Consider the following 18,790-nt stretch of genomic DNA (forward strand, 5'->3'; position numbering starts at 1 on the left):
TTTCTCCCATCATATCTGTAGCTTGGTTCCTTAATTTAGTTTTGCCTCATATACAACTTACCATCTACTCTCTTGATCATTCTCACAGCTCCATAAAATTCACTTTTCTGGATGTCATTTTCAGCAGAAGGTTAAAAAGCAAGAAGCATCCTGCTGGATCACTCCTATTTGAACTGGTTCATTGCTTCTTTTATAACCAAATGCTTGGCAAATGCTTAATGGTTTAAAATATTCCTATGTGTTAGGCCTTTAAATATTACTACAGGTGTGAGGAAAATCCTCAGGATTTCACATTTGAAGTAGAGAAAGGCTGCAGTGAAGTGTACAGATCAGTGACTAAGGTGCTTAATAGCTGGCCTAACAATCACATCTTTGTTCTTAAGTGGTTCTTTTCTTCCTTTAGAATTTACCATTGGCACATGGTGAGGCATAAACTATTCTTTTTTTTTTTTTTTGCTCTATGGGAAGGAAAGATACATTTGGAATATCAAGTTCTAAGTTCAGTACTTTGTACCGAATACTTTCCAAACAAGAAGGTAACTCAAATTTTGAAGGGTTCAACTACAAAAAAGTTCTGCCCCAATAAAAATAACAAGATAATGATAATTATTATTAATTTTTATTATTCAGCTAGCACTTTAGTTTTCAAAGAGCTCCGTAATCCTTATCCGTTAAAGTTTACGCCAGTCCTTAAGTCATTCATAAGATCCCTGACATTTTCTGGCTGTCCTAAAGGGGTAACTGTTGAGCTAATCCATTTTATCCTCTTTTGACTTATTATTGCCTTTAAAAAAATCCAGTTGCCCACCTGCTGAACTTTTTGAAAAGTGATTCCCAATGTTAGATGATGCCATATACATCCTCTTTCAGCAGCAGACTAATGCCAGGGTTTGAATTACTATTGAATAAGCAGCAATGAAATATCTATGAAAATAATCAGTAGTTCCAGCAACCACAAGCAAAAACAAGGCAGAGTTGTCCTTAATCAGCAAAGCCCATTTGTAGAACAAGGACTGTGAGTCAGGCTCAGCCTCTTTCTGTGTCTCTGTCTCTCTGCATACTGTTTCTTTGCTGAATCTAGGGGAAGGCAGGTGGTGTGGGAAGAGCATTGCTCAAAATGCTTTTTTAAAAAAGTTGACATCACTGAAATCATGTGATTGTCAAGAACCAATTGAAAGAGGCTGTGGAAAGAGGAACGGTTAAATTTGTAATATTGGTTGTGTGAAACACTTCTTTGGGCCTCATAAACAACCACAGAACCACAAGTTGGGTACAGAGGCAGTCACACAAGAGCGGGTCCGGGATATTGGTCAGCAGGCAGGGCGAATCATTTTGACTGCAAACCACAAGAGTTTCATAGAGTGGTAAGCATCATGAAACCACAAGTGATCCGCTATTTCTCTCTCTCTCTCTCCCTCTCTCTTTTACAAAACAGTTCAGTGGTTGTGTGAGAGAAAAAGACTCTTATGACTGAATTTATTTTACTTTGCAGATACAAACATGCAAAGTGCAATGGCAGAGGAGTTTGTTACAATGACCACTCTTGATTTTTTACTTCCCAAGGTAAAAGAATTAACATATCACCCCCTTTTAAAAAAGAAAATAAGTTTTTAAAAGAGGAAACCATGACTTCAAACAGCTTCTTTGAGTCATTTCCTTCTTACCAGCAGTGCTTCGTGCGAGGTAAGTGCCACTCAATCTTTTAAATATACTTTTTGACTCATCCATGTTTAGGAAAATGCATGTTTGCACTTTTCAAGAAGCTCTTAGGAGCACATGTTTTTCCATGATTATTTTCTCTGATTCTAATAAAATCTGAAATGTAAATGCATTACCAGCTTGATTCTGTTGAGCAATTGTACTGAGCACTCATTTCAGTTGTTCAAGTCACCAGTACGTAATCAACAGTGCTCTGTTTTGTGAATGTGACTGTTACAGATCATACAAATTGCATGCAACAAGCAGAAGCACAACCACCAAAGGAGAGTTTAGCTGTGCTGGTGGAGTCAGTGCTTTGGAACTGCACTTATTTAAATAGCCAGTAGCACACTGTATGCATCACAGACTAATATGAATAAGGAACAAAGTTGAGCTGTTGCTCCATTTATGTACCAGTCCAAATAATGGAAGAAGCCTAGGGCTACAATTCACATATGCATTTTTATCTAGGAGTAAATCCCATTAAAATTAGTGGGGCTTACATCTGAATGAGCATGAATAATATCAGGTTGTTGGAATCACTCATTTAGGACATTTAAAAAATAGGAAAGGAACTTAACTTCCCACTCTGTTAAAAGTCACTGCACAGTGAGTAGAGTGAAGCAATTTTGATGCATTTCTTGTTTATTGCATGGAAAGCTGTGTTGCTTTCTGTATTTAGATATAATTTGTTGCAGATGCTTTCAGAACCATCCAGAGGTGCGGAATAATAAAGCAACCTGTGGAACAATGTCCTTTACAAATACTGACTGAAGTTTTCTGCTAGCTCTACTATCCTCAAAACAGATATTTTGATTGTGATAAATCCTTATTAGTAAGCAAGTTAACTTGCTAAAGAAATAGGCTGTCAGGAAGTTTCCTCAGTAGCATTCCAAGATAAGAGTGATACAATATGATAAGAATGTTATTCTTATTCTAGCAGTACTCCTGACAAAAAAATGCCTGTTATAATAAATGCAATTTTATAAATTGAATTATTAGCCATTTCATGCTGGTGGTGGTTGGCATGGGTGTTTTTGTGTGTGTATGTGTGTGTGAGAGAGTGCACACAAGCGTTGCAAACTCCTTGGCCGCCTCAGGAGTGTCAAAATGAGTCACCAGTTATTTGTATTAATAAGCATGCAAAGGAATGCGGAAGGGTTGCAAGCTGCTTTGTCACAACAAGCCACTTTGCAGCATCGCTCCCTTATGGATTAGAAATGGGGTGAACATAGGGGAGAAGAATGCAATAAAAGCTTTTCTTTGACTCTGCAACTACAAAGGTTTTAAGCAACATTTTACTGGCAGGAGAGGATAGTGTAGCTCAACCAGATCATTATGAGCTGGGTGAGTCACACACCTTTTCTTTTCTGAAACATCTTTTAGTAGCAAGGCTGGGGACTGAGAAACTGCTTAATCTTCCCCGACTCATTTCCTTTGGGTTGCTAACAAGCAAAGGAAGCAATATTCGTAGAATAACAAGGGGTCTTCCTGAGTGTAGTTGGCTTCATTTATTTTATTTTATTTTTTGCCCATCCAAATGTTTATTTGCTCTTTTATCTACAGGACAGGAAGGCTTTATTGAGGAAATTTTATTCGTTTGGAATGTAATAAAGACTGAACCCTGTAGTGCTCTACTTGACATAGTGGTGTACAGTCAGCCTGTTCTTGAACTCTGACAGGAAAAGAGCCATAAATGAGTAGATAAAGTTTAAACAAATTTGAAACAGCATGTATTAGGGCCTTCATTCTTCAGTAGCATAAGCAAGCATAGCAGTTCTTCTACAAAATTAAGTATAATTATTTTATTATATACCAGACCAATCCTGTGTTCCAACATAGAGAATGCATACTAAAAATAGATTCCAAGTGCAAAATTGGCTGGAAATCTGCCTTGTGTGAGAACCAGTGCTATTTTTCTAGAAAAAGAGGTGTCAGAACTCAACCATGAACACCTCCCTTGTTCTCTTGGTGCCCACCTAAGAGGTGACAGAACTGAGTTCCAGTGAGTCACGGCTAAAAACAAAAAGCCTGGTGAGAACCATTAAAATTGTGAGGAGCTCAAACATTTCCCCTCCTCTACCACTCAGATTTCATTCAGTTGATCTTGGTCCTATTGGGGTACAGTTCTCATAAAAGTGGGAAATATTCTGTGCCCCTTACTTTCATTAGTTCATATTTTTACATCTTGCAGCATCATTTGTCACCTCCTCAATTTGCTGTACTGTCTGATAAGCACATGTATTGGGCATGTGCTTTGCTTAGTAAATTTCCTGTATGCTTTCTGTTTTTACCTTCCCCTCTGAACATAAGTACAAGTGATTCCCTAACAGCTGCAGAATTAGCCTTCACTCTCAGCAGTAGTTTAGACTGAGTGGTAGCCAAGATGGTTGCTAAATGATCTTTGGAATTAGCAGCATAGAATGCACATCAACCACAAGTGATTTCTGATCTTACAAATAGATATGAGAGGAAAGCACATTGGCTGCCGATGGCACAGAGACAGCAAAAAGCATCTCAGGGATCATGCTGGGCTAGAATTTCATCCATGATACCCTAGTTTTTTTGCTTACATGGTTTTTTATGTGAGATTATTAAAATGAAAGTCTGAAGCATCAAATCCACCCCACCATCTCATGATGATGCCCCCACATTCTGAGTCTGTGGACTAGGCCTTAGTTCCAGAACTGGACCTGTTTTGAGCAATTAAATCAGACATTTTTTTTTGTTTTGCCTATATTTTAGGATGCAAGCTTAATTGCAATAGATAGCTTCAGTAAGTAGTGAATGTATTCATTATTTTCACTGATTAATAGAAATAAATGGGGTTTAAATATGAGAGACTTCAAGACTTGTCGAAAAGTGGTGTGTGTGTGTGTGTCTGCTTCCTCCTTTTACTGAGTTTCAGACAATTTCAAAAGACCAGACTTGACAAATACCTAGGCTTTGATGCAAGAAAAATAATCATTCCCTCAGTCAAATTGTTCTCACCGCCATTTCTCAGTAGTGTTTATACACACTAGTCATTAGAAATGTCCAAAATAGTTTGGTTATTTTTCCCGCCAAAATTTATTACACTTTCTCTCTCTCTCAACTAAAATTATGGCCTAAAGGGTGGAAAAAACAAGTTGTTTTCTGCCATAGATTTCACTTTATCAGCCCATGCAGTCCTCTAGGACGGAAATCCATCATTCTTTTTCAGTGCGATACTCTGTGAAAATTTGGACAAAAAGAGAGGAGTGGGGAAGCAAACACTGGTCCCACCCTCTGTGAAAACTGACAGGATCACAAAGCTTGTCATATTAATTGAATGTGGTACACCACAAAGGATATGACCCTTTTTCTATCACACCACACCAGGTCTTCCCTTACACTGCTAGGTAAAGAAACAAATCTATTTAATATTTCTTTTGGGGAGACCTAGGCTTGTCCAAAAATCACACATTTATTTGTGTACTAAGAAAATTATGAATTATTCCGCTTTCTAAATGCTTTTCACTAACAAGTGTATGGCAATGGGATTAAAAAAACAACAACCTTTATTACCCCAAAGAAGGAAAAAACAGTACTATAATAATCTGAAGGTGAGGAAAACCACCATACTGCTTTTAATGGTTTTATATTGCTGTGTACCTGATATTTTGTAACAGAGTGGTACATACTTTTATAAATAAATAAATAAATAAATAAATAAATAAATAAATATTAGCTATCCTGTGTCAAATATGAATTTATTGCCACAAACTTCCTGAACTCTTGGAGACAGCAAACAGAGCAAACCTATGCCTGTCTAGTCAAAAGTAAGTCCCACTGAGTTCAATTGGGCTTCATCCCAGGTGCATTGGCATAGAATTGCAGCCTTAATGTTTGAGCACCACTTTCTTCTTCTGAATGCCACAGCTGTTAGGGTCATGCCAAGATATACAAACCTGGTGGGGGGAGGAATCAAATGCTTTTAAAATCCCATTGCTTATGTGTCTTCTGTCAATAGGATTGTAAAATGATTAGTGTTGGTTGAATTGTGCCCATGTTATCTATGACCAGGTGTAAAGAGGAGTTAGATTCTAGAGTATGGTCTTTAGGACTCAGTACAGCTACTTTGATGTATCTAAGCAGAGTCATGTCTGCCTTAAAATGGGAAGGTTGCTCAAGAACTCTATGCAGGCTGCTTTGAGAAAGGTGGAATAAAGCGTAGTGTGGGTAAGCAAGCAACAGGCAGCATTTGGTATGAGAAGAAGCAAGACTCAAAAATGTCCTCTCCAGGACTACAGCAGTGTTATCCACTGACTTGGATAAAGGGGCACACATTTGTGGTTCAGTTCCTGACACAGGTTAGGTATGAGGTGTTGAACTCAGAGGCCAGGGACTGGTCTGGATCAAGAAATGGATCTACTCTAAACATTTCATCAGGGAAGCACCCAAAAACTTAAAGAATACCACTGAACTTCATTATAGGTTAACAGAGCTATCTGCTATACGTCTGACAGAGTCGGTGAGAACAGGCAGGGATAGGAAGTAGACTGCTGCAATTTCCTGCTGAAAGATACAGGCACTTGTATCACCAGCAATTCACATTGTGCAACACTTGCCATCTAATTAATAACCTGTGGATTAAAATACATGAACAATATGGCCAGAGGTACTTGTAGGCTTCTTGATTTAGTTCGAGGACCATGCAAGTCTGCCTTACTCCCAGCTACCTCCATCTACTATTTGAAACGAAAAAATTGCTATATTTTTCTTTTTGACAGAAGTAGAAAAAAAAATTGCAGGCATCATTGTGCTTCCAGAATGAATAAAGCCTGCCACATCACAGGTATATTGGTCTACTGGCTTTTTACCAGCAACTTAAAAATGTGGGGTTTTTTTTAAGGAAATTTCTATAAAATTATAAGACGCAGTGGGTTTTTTCTTTTTCCCCCCAAGTAAAATCATTCCCCATGTTTACTATCAGTCACAGCATACCTCTGCCTCCCTCCGCCGCTGCCACCACCACTCTGGCAACTTTCTTTTTTCCCATCACTAGATTATGGTACATTACTCTCACCAACCCCTGAGTAGGTTTGAAAGGAGCTGTTTATTTCAGTTCTCTCTCTCTCTCTCTCTCTCTCTCTCTCTCTCTCTCTCTCTCTCTCTCTCTCTATCCTTAAATCTGGTTCTCCATATTTCTGTAGCAACTTGCAAAATTTCCTTTTAAAAATCCTCATGAAAATGCTTCAGCATTTAACTGCAAATCTCTCTTAATAAACACATTACAGTGGTACCTTGGGTTACAGACACTTCAGGTTATAGACACTTCAGGTTACAGACTCTGCAAACCCAGAAATAGTGCTTCAGGTTAAGAACTTTGCTTCAGGATGAGAACAGAAATTGGGTGGCAGTGGCACGGCGGCAGCGGGAGGCTCCATTAGCTAAAGTGGTGTCTCAGGTTAAGAACAGTTTTAGGTTAAGAACAGACCTCCAGAACGAATTAAGTTCTTATCCCGAGGTACCACTGTATTATATGCAATTTATGGGATGGAGAAGACGTCAGGGACTTTAAAACATGCTTCAAGGGGGGAAATTGGGTTCAAAGAATACACTGAATGACAAGAATAGAATTATCATAGATTTAAAAAATAATTTAAGATATTATTTGATATTTCATCTGAAGACATACAATCCTGTAGTAACAAATGATAATTCTTAACATGTGGGATATGATGAGGCATTTCTTGTTATGCACACCTAACTCATTTGTATAGATTAATTCCTACAAATGTGACTCACTCAATAACTTCTCCAAGTATGCAGAATCCAGCCCACTCATAGGAACATTTGTCTCTAGAATATTTAGTCAGCATTGGTGTTGCATGTCCTCCAAAATCCCTAAGGGCACATTATTGAAAAGCCTTCAAAATATCCTTATGGATGGCAGCTGATTAAATTAATGTATTATTATCCACAGTGCATATCCTAAGCATCTTAATCTAAGCAAGTACAGGCAGACTCTTGATGACCTGGAAACATAAGGCTAAAATAACAATATTGACAGGTGTCTGTCTAGACTTTCCTTTCAATTCTCCATTAATGTGGAGCTACTGTTCAGCTCTTCCTACGTTAGAAACTTTCTTCGTGCATACAGCTTAAAATGTTTGTTGAGTAATATGGAAGAAAGATGGTATATAAATGCAGGAGGTAAATTCTGTTGAAACTGTATGAAATTATCTCTTGCCTTCTTGTTGTTCTCTGGCCCTATGCTGCAACACCCACACTGCCAATGCTACCCAAATAATTGTTTGTTTTTTAATGTTGCTGGAATGGTATGTGAGCAGCTGCAACACACAAACTCCCACACAGCATCTGGATATCTAAAACACATTCATGCATTATCTCAGCCCCATCCCATGATGTGCAGAAAAACTGTCATCCTTACTTAAAGAGTATTGGAATGAATCATAGAAACTTAGTGACCCATCCAAGGTCACATGGGAAGTTTGTTATGGAACAGGGTGGGGGAAAACATTTCTGGCCAGCAGGCTGGATCTTTATCTCCCCAGCCCTTGACAGGCCAAATTTGATAGGTGGGTGGAGGCTCCAACAAGTTAATCACTTGACACCACTGTGATTATCAGGAGATGTTTTGCTTTAATGCCCTAATTGTCAGGACTTCAGAGCTCAGTGTGGCCTATTGGAAAACCCACTTAAAACTTCTGATTGTTCCTTTGAAGCCCTCACCATACCCACCCCTGACATCAAGTATGGCATCAGCTGTCAGGCAGTTGAGCACAGTTTTCACTGAAATGAGGAGGTCTGTGGAGCACTGTTTGATCCACAGGCTGGATCAAACATAGCTGCAGGTTCCCCACTACTGTTGTGAAGCAAAGGCTGAATCACAGCCCTTACGACAACCTAACCTAAGTCATTGAACCATTTGTCCTATATCTTTTTCTCTAGGTTCTAAACTAGCGATAATCTAACAGATAACTTTGTGACAAGGCATGTGTATCCCTGTTTTATGGTGCTAAGCATCCAAATGAAAGAAAGGGTTACTCAGAAAAACACTAAATGATCTTGCGGAAAGGAAATTGAACTGGCGAAACTAATAAAAGGCTTGGCATGGTTGATGTGCGGGGGGAGGGGGGAGAGAAGGCTTGCACAATGTCTGGTTTTTACACAGTCTTCTCACTGTTAGAGATGCTCCCTTTTTCATTGTGAAGGCCTGAGTGCCTCTGAAAGAGCCATTACAGGAATTACTGGAAAGAAGGGAGTAAAATATCAAAAAGAAAACAATGTGCTAGTTTGGTAAAACTAAGCATTCCAGACAAGGCCCGGAAACTAGATCAGTGCCTGAACACTGAAATGGTGGCGCATTTTCTTCCGGTGCTCAACAACAATTGTTAATTCATAATTATTTGCTCTGTGTCCTGCCACTATCAATGGAAGAAAACCGCCTCTGGGTTTGGTGTTATGCCTAAAGAGAAGGGGCTGCAGCTCAGTGGTATGTGTGGCTTCTGCATGCATAACATTCCCTTGTCTCTGGTTAAAGGAACTCCAGCTGGGAGACTCTAGAGGTTGAGGGGGGAAACCTCAGGCACATCCAAGCCTCTTTCTCTCTAGGCTTTGGAATTCTCCTCAGGCCCTGCCATTCACCAGCCATATTCCACACTGCCCTTGAGTGCTTTTGCCTTGTTGGAATTGTGACCATTTTACTCACTTACTGTAATTGCTGGGGGAAGAGGATTCTGATTCATCATGGAACTATAGTTTACAAAACCAGCCCAGGAGTCTTTGTAATGCTAATGTTTGGGCAGGGAGATATTGGCGGGCTAGAAGAGAGAGTGGTTAAGTCTTCCTTCATCTGCTAATTGTCTCCTGGAAATTGCACATTTTAGCTCACTTCTCCCCAGACTCAAGATGAAATCTACAGTTAAACAAAGAAAAAATGGTACCCTGACTGCTGCTTCAGGTAAAGAACCATATAGGTCTGACCTGAGCCACTGACCTGAGCCACTCCCCTTCCATCCCCCCCCCCCTGCAAAAGTGTCTCATCCTCTCTTCCCTGTTCATCTTGCTGGTCCTTGCTGTTTCATCAGTGCTGGCCATTCAGTGCCACTACACCTTACTTACTGTTAGATGCAGTGTATCTATCTTTGTACAGGGCATCTGTGTCAAATTTGGATGGTCATCTCATGGAAACCTCTGCCTTCCCTCAGCGTGTATTATATGAGAGCCTCCAAGACTACAGGGGTGGAGGAAGAGGGGTGCAGTGGGGGCAGGCCGCCACGGGTGTCACCACTGAGGGGGGTGACAAAATGCTGGGTGGCACTCACTGTTGGGCCTGCAGCACGCCCTAGCCACACAACTCTCCTGGGAGAGACGTGGTGGCTTGGGCGCCCGCAGGCTTCACAATGCCCCAAATGGTCCACCTGCCACCTCCCCCTCAGCTGTAGGGCGGCTGAGTGGGAGGAGGCAGACAGACTCCTTGGAGGCCCCGCGGAGCATCCTGCCCCAGCTCGCCTCACCCTGCAGGTGGCTGGCCCCGCCCCCATGGGCAGCTGGCCCCGCCCCTGGGCACAGGGCATGTATGCCGCCGCAGGCGCCCGATCGGCTTGGTCCGCCACTGCTCAGTTACCAGCATTCCTGCCCCTGATGTGATAAGGGATTTAAAGTTGGAATTGAAGCTAAAAAACTAAAATACCAATATGTTTCCAACTAAATTGCTTTATTGCTGTGTAGAGTCTAGTGTAACTGACTAGATCATTGTTATTACAAAGCAGCAGTGTGTATTTCATGCAGACATGAGAGCTAACAACAATACTTTCATATTAGATGATATCTGGGAAGGCAGAAAACACCTGCAGTTGTGAGAGGCTGACAAGTTGTCCTTTGTTAGTTTGACAGTGGTTGCCACTTTAGCATGAAAGTGAAGCTGTGTGAAACTTGGCAGTATTGTTTCACAGAGATCTGCAAGAGCCCTTGGGTTTTTGAGAAAGAGATATTTGGTCATGGTCTCACACACAGACACATTTACAAATTCTGTGGGTCCTTAATTACATAGCAAATTTCATTTGTCTATCCTAGTTGTTCTCCAAATTCAAAACATTTTTCCTGGTTTCCATATATATCATAAGCCGGCCTAAGATCAGTATCCTTAGCAAACAGTTTCAGCATTTCAGCCGACCTTTCTGATAAAGAGCAAGCACCTTATCCTTTTGATGATGGCAGAATGTAAAAACATGTAGCTGCCTGAACTTTTAATTTGCTTCTTTATGGTCCTTAAAGGAGAGAGGCGCCCACCTGCTACAGCAGCTTTAAAGCTTCAAGCACATTACCACAAGGTGCCACAGATGCAAATTTTATCCCAACGACAAATGTATTGCACACTTTAAAATGTGGTCACCGTCCTGTTTTCCTTGATCACAGTTAGATCAATTTTATGGTTCACATCTGTGGCATGCAAAGGATGCATGCCATTGTGAGATATTCCATCAGTGTACTTAAAAAATCAACATGCAGGCTAATTCTCAAGACTTAGCCAGCGAAAGCTGTGTAGAAGTGAATTTTCTATAATTAACTGTGAAGTTGGGACTGGAAGGGAAGCTTTGTTCTAAAGCAGCAATAATAGTTGGGGGAAAGGTGCAAAGCTGCTCGGTGTTTTAGAATGGATTGTAGAAGTCTCTTTTGCAACAGCATTCCCTTTAATAATGAGCTCAGGTAGTGAGTGACAACAGGATTGGAGCTACTGAGAAAGGGCAGTGTCACCATGGTTGAGAAAACCCTGAGGCCTATAGGTGTAAAGGTAAAGGGACCCCTGACCATTAGGTCCAGTCGTGGTCGACTCTGGGGTTGCGGTGCTCATCTCGCTTTACTGGCCAAGGGAGCCAACATTTGTCCACACACAGTTTTTCTGGGTCATGTGGCCAGCATGACTAAGCCGCTTCTGGCGAACCAGAGCAGCACACGGAAATGCCGTTTACCTTCCCACCGGAGTGGCACCTATTCATCTACTTGCACTTTGTGCTTTTGAACTGCTAGGTTGGCCAGGAGCAGGGACCAAGCAATGGGAGCTCACCCCGTCACGGGGATTTGAACCGCCAACCTTCTGATCAGCAAGCCCTAGGCTCCGTGGTTTAACCATTAAAAAGCAACACTCTCCTAAGAATGTTGTTGCATGCTCCATAGCCATACAATGCTGAGTTTTAGTTGGGGGAAACTGAAAACCATGGGGAAAGTGAAATAGCCTACTGAAGTTCCTTACAACTTAAAGCATTCTGGAAAGAGGACAAGACCCTCCCAGAGACTTTTTGGAATGCAGAATAGCAGCACTTCTGACAGAATGTGAGTGCTCATGGCAACATTTTCTTGTAGGACAAAGTTGTATTAAGTTTATTTCTATTTGCATGCTTTGCTTTCTTGCACCTTTGTAACTTTGTTCATTCCTAAGTACCTATGTCAGCATTTACCTTTAGGAACCAGTGGTTAAGATTTTGAACAATGAGGAAGGAAGTCCCAGGTTCAAATATTAGTTCAACCAGAACTGACTAGGTGGCCTCTGACAAGTCACAAGTTTCACTTAACAATAATGGCTTACCTTGCAGGACTCTTGTAGTGCTTACAAAGACAATTTATGTGTCTTTAGAAACATGTGTATTCACATTTAGAACGCCAGATCAATTTTTGGTCATGCATTTCTGTTCTCTTCAACCACAGCACAGCCAGCAATGACTTGCTTCTTTATACATCTTTATAGATAGATGGCATAACAGATGTTTAACATACTGAAACATTCCAACTTGTCTTATTGGTTCATAATATTTTGAAAACAATAATATGAGGTGTCAGTGATCTTGCTTTAGAGATAGCTAGATGTGCTCAAGTGTTGTTATTTCATTACATCATATAACATAGGCCTTCCATTCTGTAATACAGTTGGTTAGTTGGTTTGTTTTAGTGGAAAAGCACCTTTTAAAAAAATAAAAAAGTTTAATGTAATACTTTCCAATTTTGACTGTTGTCAATAATACAGTATTTGAAGTTTTGTTCTGTTTTTAATGTTCTGTTGAAAGCCACCCAGAGTGGCTGGGCAAACCCAGCCAGATGGGCAGGGTAGAAATGATAAATTTATTATTATCAGTCCATGCGGTCTCTGAAATTTCACCTTAAGGGAGGGTTCATTGGATTCTTTTCGTTGAATTGGTTCATTTCATTGATTTCAGGGGCATTTCTGTCTGAAGACTAGTTTATAACCAAGAGGAACAAATTGGTTTATGGGTTTCACTTTACACCTGTATGAAGTAAAAGAAGGAAAATAAAAACTACTCCAGCTAATTGCATTTGCTATAAAAACCTGTCCCCCCCACCTTTTTCTGATGAACTGCCTCGGATCAGGTTTTCTCCCACACACACACCCTTGCAAGATCTATTAAATTAAAATTCCCTTGTACAAACTGGTGATTATGTTTCAGGCCGCCTGCTGACTGGAAGCCTCCTTTGGATGCTCCTGTTATATTTGCCACCTTCCCCCCCTTTCACTCCCTGCCTCTCCCTGTTTCCGTCACTCTCCCATAACAGTTCCTTTCTTTCTGTAGGGCCCTCAACCTGCACAAAGCTGCCTCTGAGACCATGTTCACAGAGCTTTTGTGTGCTGTTGTGCTGGGGACGAGACCACAGCAGTTTGAGATCAAAAGCATTAGTTAAACAGAAGCGGTTGGAGGTTTGTTGTGTGTGATTCCTCCCCCTCCCCTGACTGCTTCATCTCGACTTTCAGCTTTCAAAAAAGCCCTCTCCTGCCAGCAGAATTAGCAAATGCAGCAGACCTTTGCTGCAGACTGCTGTTATGGATCAGGTGTGACAACCCCTTTCTGTGTCAGGCGGGATTAGCAAGTGTTGTACAAGTCACGGTACACAAATTTAGACACTGGAGGGCCGTCAGTTTCTGGGGTTTTCCTCTTGATGTCGTGCAAAGAAGTGTTAATTTCATCTGCTGCCTTCAGTGTTTGTTATGACGCACAGAGATCCTTGATGTGGTGTTTCTGGAAGTTTACTATGGCAAGATGGCTTGGTTTGGGCGTGCACATTTTTTAAGGTTATTTCTTTGCTGGTACTTGCATTTAGACTTATAAATGCAAGTAAACCATCGGTTTTTCTTCTCCTTTCTCTTCTCTCAATACTGCACTTCGAATGCTAGGACTCGGCAGACTAGATGAGATTTGGGAGCAGGCTGTTGATCCAAGGGGAGGAAAGAGCTTGTTGTCTCTGATCATGGCTGGCAGCTGCACACTGGTGTGGTCCCGTGAACAGTGTTGTGCTTGGAGACCCAAGATTCAAATCCCTTCAGTACTCAAAACACAGCCTCATGTTAAGGCTGTGTGATCTGAAGCTTGTAATGTATGGATTATGATCTCAAACTTTTAGCATCTTAAAATAAGATAAGAAGCAAGCTCTCTTAAAATGAGATTATAAGGGCACATTCTGAAATGTACGAGATCTTGGCCATTGGATACAATGGTTGATGCTCTTAAGCTAGTTTGTTGCATTGCGTGCCCCTACCAGTATATTGATCTGATTGACTGTTACTTATTTGGCTTGCAAATAGATACTTGACCCTCAGTCTAGTTTTAAGAATGTGAGATAGACTCACAGTGGTGTAGTGTGGGTTGTCAGCACCCGGGCAAGGCAAGTAATTTGCGCCCCCTAACCCGTGGATTTGCACCCCCTAACCCTAACCCCCAGATGTTGCGCCCAGTGCGGCCGCCCCCCCTTGCACCCCCCACGCTACGCCACTGTAGACTCAGCTTCTGGGAAGGTCCTCTGAACCAAACAATTGTGTGTATCCATAAGCATGGAAGATGGTGGACTCTCCTTCCTTGAAGGTTTTTAAGCAGAGCTTGGGTGGTCATTTAACGTAACAAAAGATGGGCTTTACTTGTCTCTTGTGAGTGTTAAAATGTGAGTCTGATTTATATCTTTTTGTAATAGCATTATTACATTTTTTTATAACTTTATAATAAATGGTTATTTTTTAGACTCACTGTTCATGCTTATTACTTGTCATTATCAATCCATGCAAAAATACAAATTGTAATTTTATTTTTTTTGTTCCTTTTTCTCGGAAAAGTGTATGGGTGTTTGGGGAGTGAATCATAAGCACACCCTGCTAATTATGCCCTGAACGGTGTGATGTGGGTTAACAGTAATTAGATAGTTGTTAATATGCTAGCTAGGTGACAAGAAAAAATAACAAAGAACAGTAACTCTGGATCTGTCACCTCCTTAAACTCACTTGGACAGACAGTAACCCTGAGGCATGAGCAATTACTTCAATGGGCAATTACTGGCTCATTGTGTTTTCAGCCAGCTTTGAAATCATTATTAAAAATGTAAACAATAATGTTACTTTTGAAAAACTAAAGAGCTGGATCAGGAATAATTTAAATTTGTGAAGTAAGAGCTGAAACTAAACAGTACAAGTGCTAATCTGCCAAATTATAATCCGAACCAGTACCAGGATCCCTGATGTACAGTAACCACTGCCTCCTTCTGCATGTTGAGCCTGGGTCCATTTTTGACATTTGTTCACATCAACTGGAAAATTGTGGTAGGTAGTTATCTTACAACTAACTTAGATTTTGGAAGGTCATCACAGAAAGACACAGCTTCATGGACTCAGGTGTATTAAGCCCTTACCCTTTACAGTCGGTAACCTCCTCTGGTGTTCTTGGAATCGAGACATATAAAAGCCAGTTCCCAGGTTTTGTCATGCTCTAGTGTGACTAAGATACCAAAACCAGAATGGGGTTTAAGCAGAGGGAAGGAGCAGGGCTGCCCAGTTAGGTGCAGACTTGATTCTCATTGGCTGGGATTCCCGACCCACTGGAGAGCCAAGCTTTACTGTAAGTAAATAATTGCCTTTCCATCTTATTGGGCAGGAGGATAAAGTATTGTAACCTTGAGGGTGTTATTGCTGTAAGGATAAAGCTGGCCTCCCATCCCTGACTTGGTGCAGCCAAGTTGTCACTGCCAGGGCCTTGCACAGGGACAGAACAAGACAGGGAGAAAGGCTGCACTATTTGTGTTTCAGTGTGGCACATGCAAAGGCCCACTCTTGACAACTTCTTGGGTGGGGAACCAGTAGCCCTCCAGATGGTTTCTGGGCTACACCTACCATCATCTCTGCCCATTGGTTGTGCAGGGAGCTGAAGGGCCTGTTATAATGACAGGCAGTTTGCTCCCCTGGTACTTAATGCTTGTGATTGTCTGAGTTTTTAAAGAGCGTGACTGTTCTATTCATCCATATTTTTAAATCTGAGGCTTTAGCATCTCTAAAAGACTGCTCAGGCAGCTTCCTTTTTTTAACAACCACCATATTTACTGGGTTTTTCTCATTGCATCTGTGCTGCATCTTCAGCTAAGGAGAAGCGTTTTTGCAATCGAGAGCGAGTAAATGGTTGCATGTGAGGCTGAGCCGCCCTGCTTCTTTCTGTGAAGTTTTAGGGAAGGAGACACCTTAGATGCCGGCATCCTGTTCAATGAAAAACAACTGTCAGTTATAGCAGGCTCGTAAGAGTGAGAAAACCACAGCCTTCTGAGCCGAGCTGATAACAAGCCTCAGCAGCTTTTGCAGAAGTTCCGTCCCTACAAGGTACTGATGAAAATATGCTTGAGTGTCAGCGAGTCTTTCCTGTTTCAGGCTTTTTTAGCCCAGCTATTTCATGCTGCTAAGTTTGCAACACTTTTTCAGTTACGTGCTCATCTGTCATGTTCGTAGCCAGCATTTTGACTCAGCCACCAAATGTTGTTCAGGTGCCTTTTCAAATGAACTGCCTTTTCTCCCTCTGCAAGTAAATAAACTGAAGCACTTTTCCATAGGTGTTTTGTTTAATATTGAACAAGAAAAGAAATTCAAGCACATCTTGAAGTTCTCATCCTCTTGTCGACTTGGGATTCAGAAACCTGCCAATTTTTTTGTTAGGAATATATGCAGTTGTTCATTTTCTGTGGTGGCCTTTAGCTCTTGCAGGGAGGGACTGTTAAGGAGTTGTGGGCTAAGGTGTGCTAAAATGCTTACATAAGGAAATCAGCATGTACTTTGAGCAGCTATTTTAGAAAGCATTGAAGGAGTTTTGCATTATTTGTTTTTCAGCTTTCAATACAGAATAATCAGCCAATTCATGCTTGTCTGCCTTCAGTGATAAAAAGTAAATTAGGTCTGCACCTTCACTCGACCTTCCTTTATTTTCACAATCCACAGTTTTTATTCCATGACAGGTATGCAGAGAGTGGCATGGGTTTCTGTGGAAGCTTCTTCCCATGTAACCTTCAGAAGCTAAAGCCATGAAGGCAGAGTAAATCACAAGCCCTTCCAGTCTACCCTCCATCCTGGCAGGGAGATAAAGAAAATATCTACAAATCAACCTACAAATGGCTTTCCAACATCAGTGTAGCAGTGCAGGAAAACACTTTGGAGAAGAGTCTTTCCAAACCACTACAGAAATATTCTTCTAAGGATCATCATATGCCTCAAGGAGAGGCAGGTGATGACCTGGGATATAGGGCCTTTTACGTGGTGGCTCCCTGTCTTTGGAGTATATTTCCCAGGGAGGCTTGCCTATTGCCAACCATGTTACCTTTTCAGTGCCAAGTGAAAGACCACTTTATGTGCCAGGGCTTTAAAAATGTTTTTAGATTCTATTTCAATAAACGTTAAACCTTACTCGGCCCTGATTTTAATATGTGGGTTTACTGTTCTTGGGTTGTTTTATAATTGTCTAGCATATTGGTGACTGTATCATTGTTTCTATATTTTTTATGAGCTGTTTTGGGATCCCTTTGATGTGAAGTGTGGGATAAGTACGGATAAGATGAATGAAATCTAAGAAAGGATGAGCAAATCTGTCAAGTTCAGCTTTTCTCAGTTTACTAGCAATTTTTCCTGATAGAATGCATTTTGGTACAATATTACATATACTTGCACACTCATTTCTGTGTGCCCTTTCCCCTAATACACATTTTTTGACAAGGCAGATTCATTACAAAATTGGGAGAAATTAAAAAATGGGAAAGCTGCATTTCAATTCACATATTGATTTAGGAAGCGGAAATTAGGCATTAAAATGCAAACCAAACTAATTTCTCTCTAATTCTGCACAAATGACTTTATTTGGTATACCCACCCTCTACAGGAGAGTCAAACTATTAGGCTATTTCTCTTCAACATTCTAATTTATTTTAAGTAAACCTGGTTCGCCAGATGTTTTTGGATTGCTGTGGTGTTTTATTTCCAGCTTTGATTTTCATCTTGCAGTAGCTAAAGAAGCACATCATGTCTTTGCTGGCGAATAATGTACAAAGCGATGCTGCAGAAGAATGGGGTTTTCTCTTGTGGGAAGGCAAAAGCCACGTACACCACTAATGCCACCACAATCATTCCTCCTTTTGCTGCTGATAGGGCAGAGTGGAGATGAACAGAGTGCTGTGTGTTAGGCCACAGATCTTGCTGGTTGACCTCATTTCTGTTTTCCTGACAATCCTGCAGCCTTTCAAGATATCAAATTTAATGCTGGCTTGTCTCCTATAATGTTTCTGTGCATCCATCAGAACACCAAGAGAACTATGGGACAGCAGAAGAAAATCTGAGGCTAAAACAAAGTTACTCGGAAATGCCATGTACTTTGCAGATATAGATGAACTCATGTAAAACATCTTGTTTTTATATATTTATTTCTTCTTGGAATGCCTAGATTCATATTTTATTTTAATACAAGGGGAAGATTAGAACAACCCCCCCCCAAAAAAAAAAACACACACTCCATGACAACTTGTGGCAGAGTTATTTATCTCTCTGATAGGTGTTTTTTTTTATATGCTTATTCTCTCTTATTCCAAATATTTTATCAGAATGTTGCACACACAAATATTATCTATACTAGAAACCTTTGTTATTTTTTAAAAAAAGCTTGTTAGAGAAAGTTTCCAATTGCCACTTTCAAACTGAAAAGGTTCCTTGGCAAGTAAGGTCAGTGTTTGGTTTCCTTCTTTGAAGCCAATGATCAGAAGAGATGATTTACAGTAAGCCTGCTAGAAGCAACTTAGATAAGACACTTCAGGAAGT

At 40.8% G+C, this 18,790-nt stretch overlaps 1 protein-coding gene across 3 annotated transcripts in view; it reads left to right on the forward strand.

Moving 5' to 3' along the window:
* Positions 1 to 1,222: 1,222 nt before the first annotated feature.
* RUNX1 (RUNX family transcription factor 1) overlaps positions 1,223 to 18,790 on the forward strand; it is a 181,277-nt gene continuing 163,709 nt past the window's right edge. Inside the window, exons 1-2 of one of the 3 annotated variants that reach the window (XM_081198785.1) lie at positions 1,223 to 1,364; positions 1,564 to 1,683. In XM_081198785.1, coding sequence (XP_081054911.1) covers positions 1,626 to 1,683 — 58 coding nt within the window. In that variant the 5' untranslated portion in view covers positions 1,223 to 1,364; positions 1,564 to 1,625. Of the gene's footprint in view, positions 1,365 to 1,443; positions 1,684 to 18,790 lie in introns of those variants that run through there. The other 2 variants (XM_081198783.1, XM_081198784.1) reach the window with 2 other exon arrangements.

The sequence above is a fragment of the Podarcis bocagei genome, assembly GCF_964188305.1.
Source record: "Podarcis bocagei genome assembly, chromosome: 6".
NCBI lineage: Eukaryota > Metazoa > Chordata > Lepidosauria > Squamata > Lacertidae > Podarcis > Podarcis bocagei.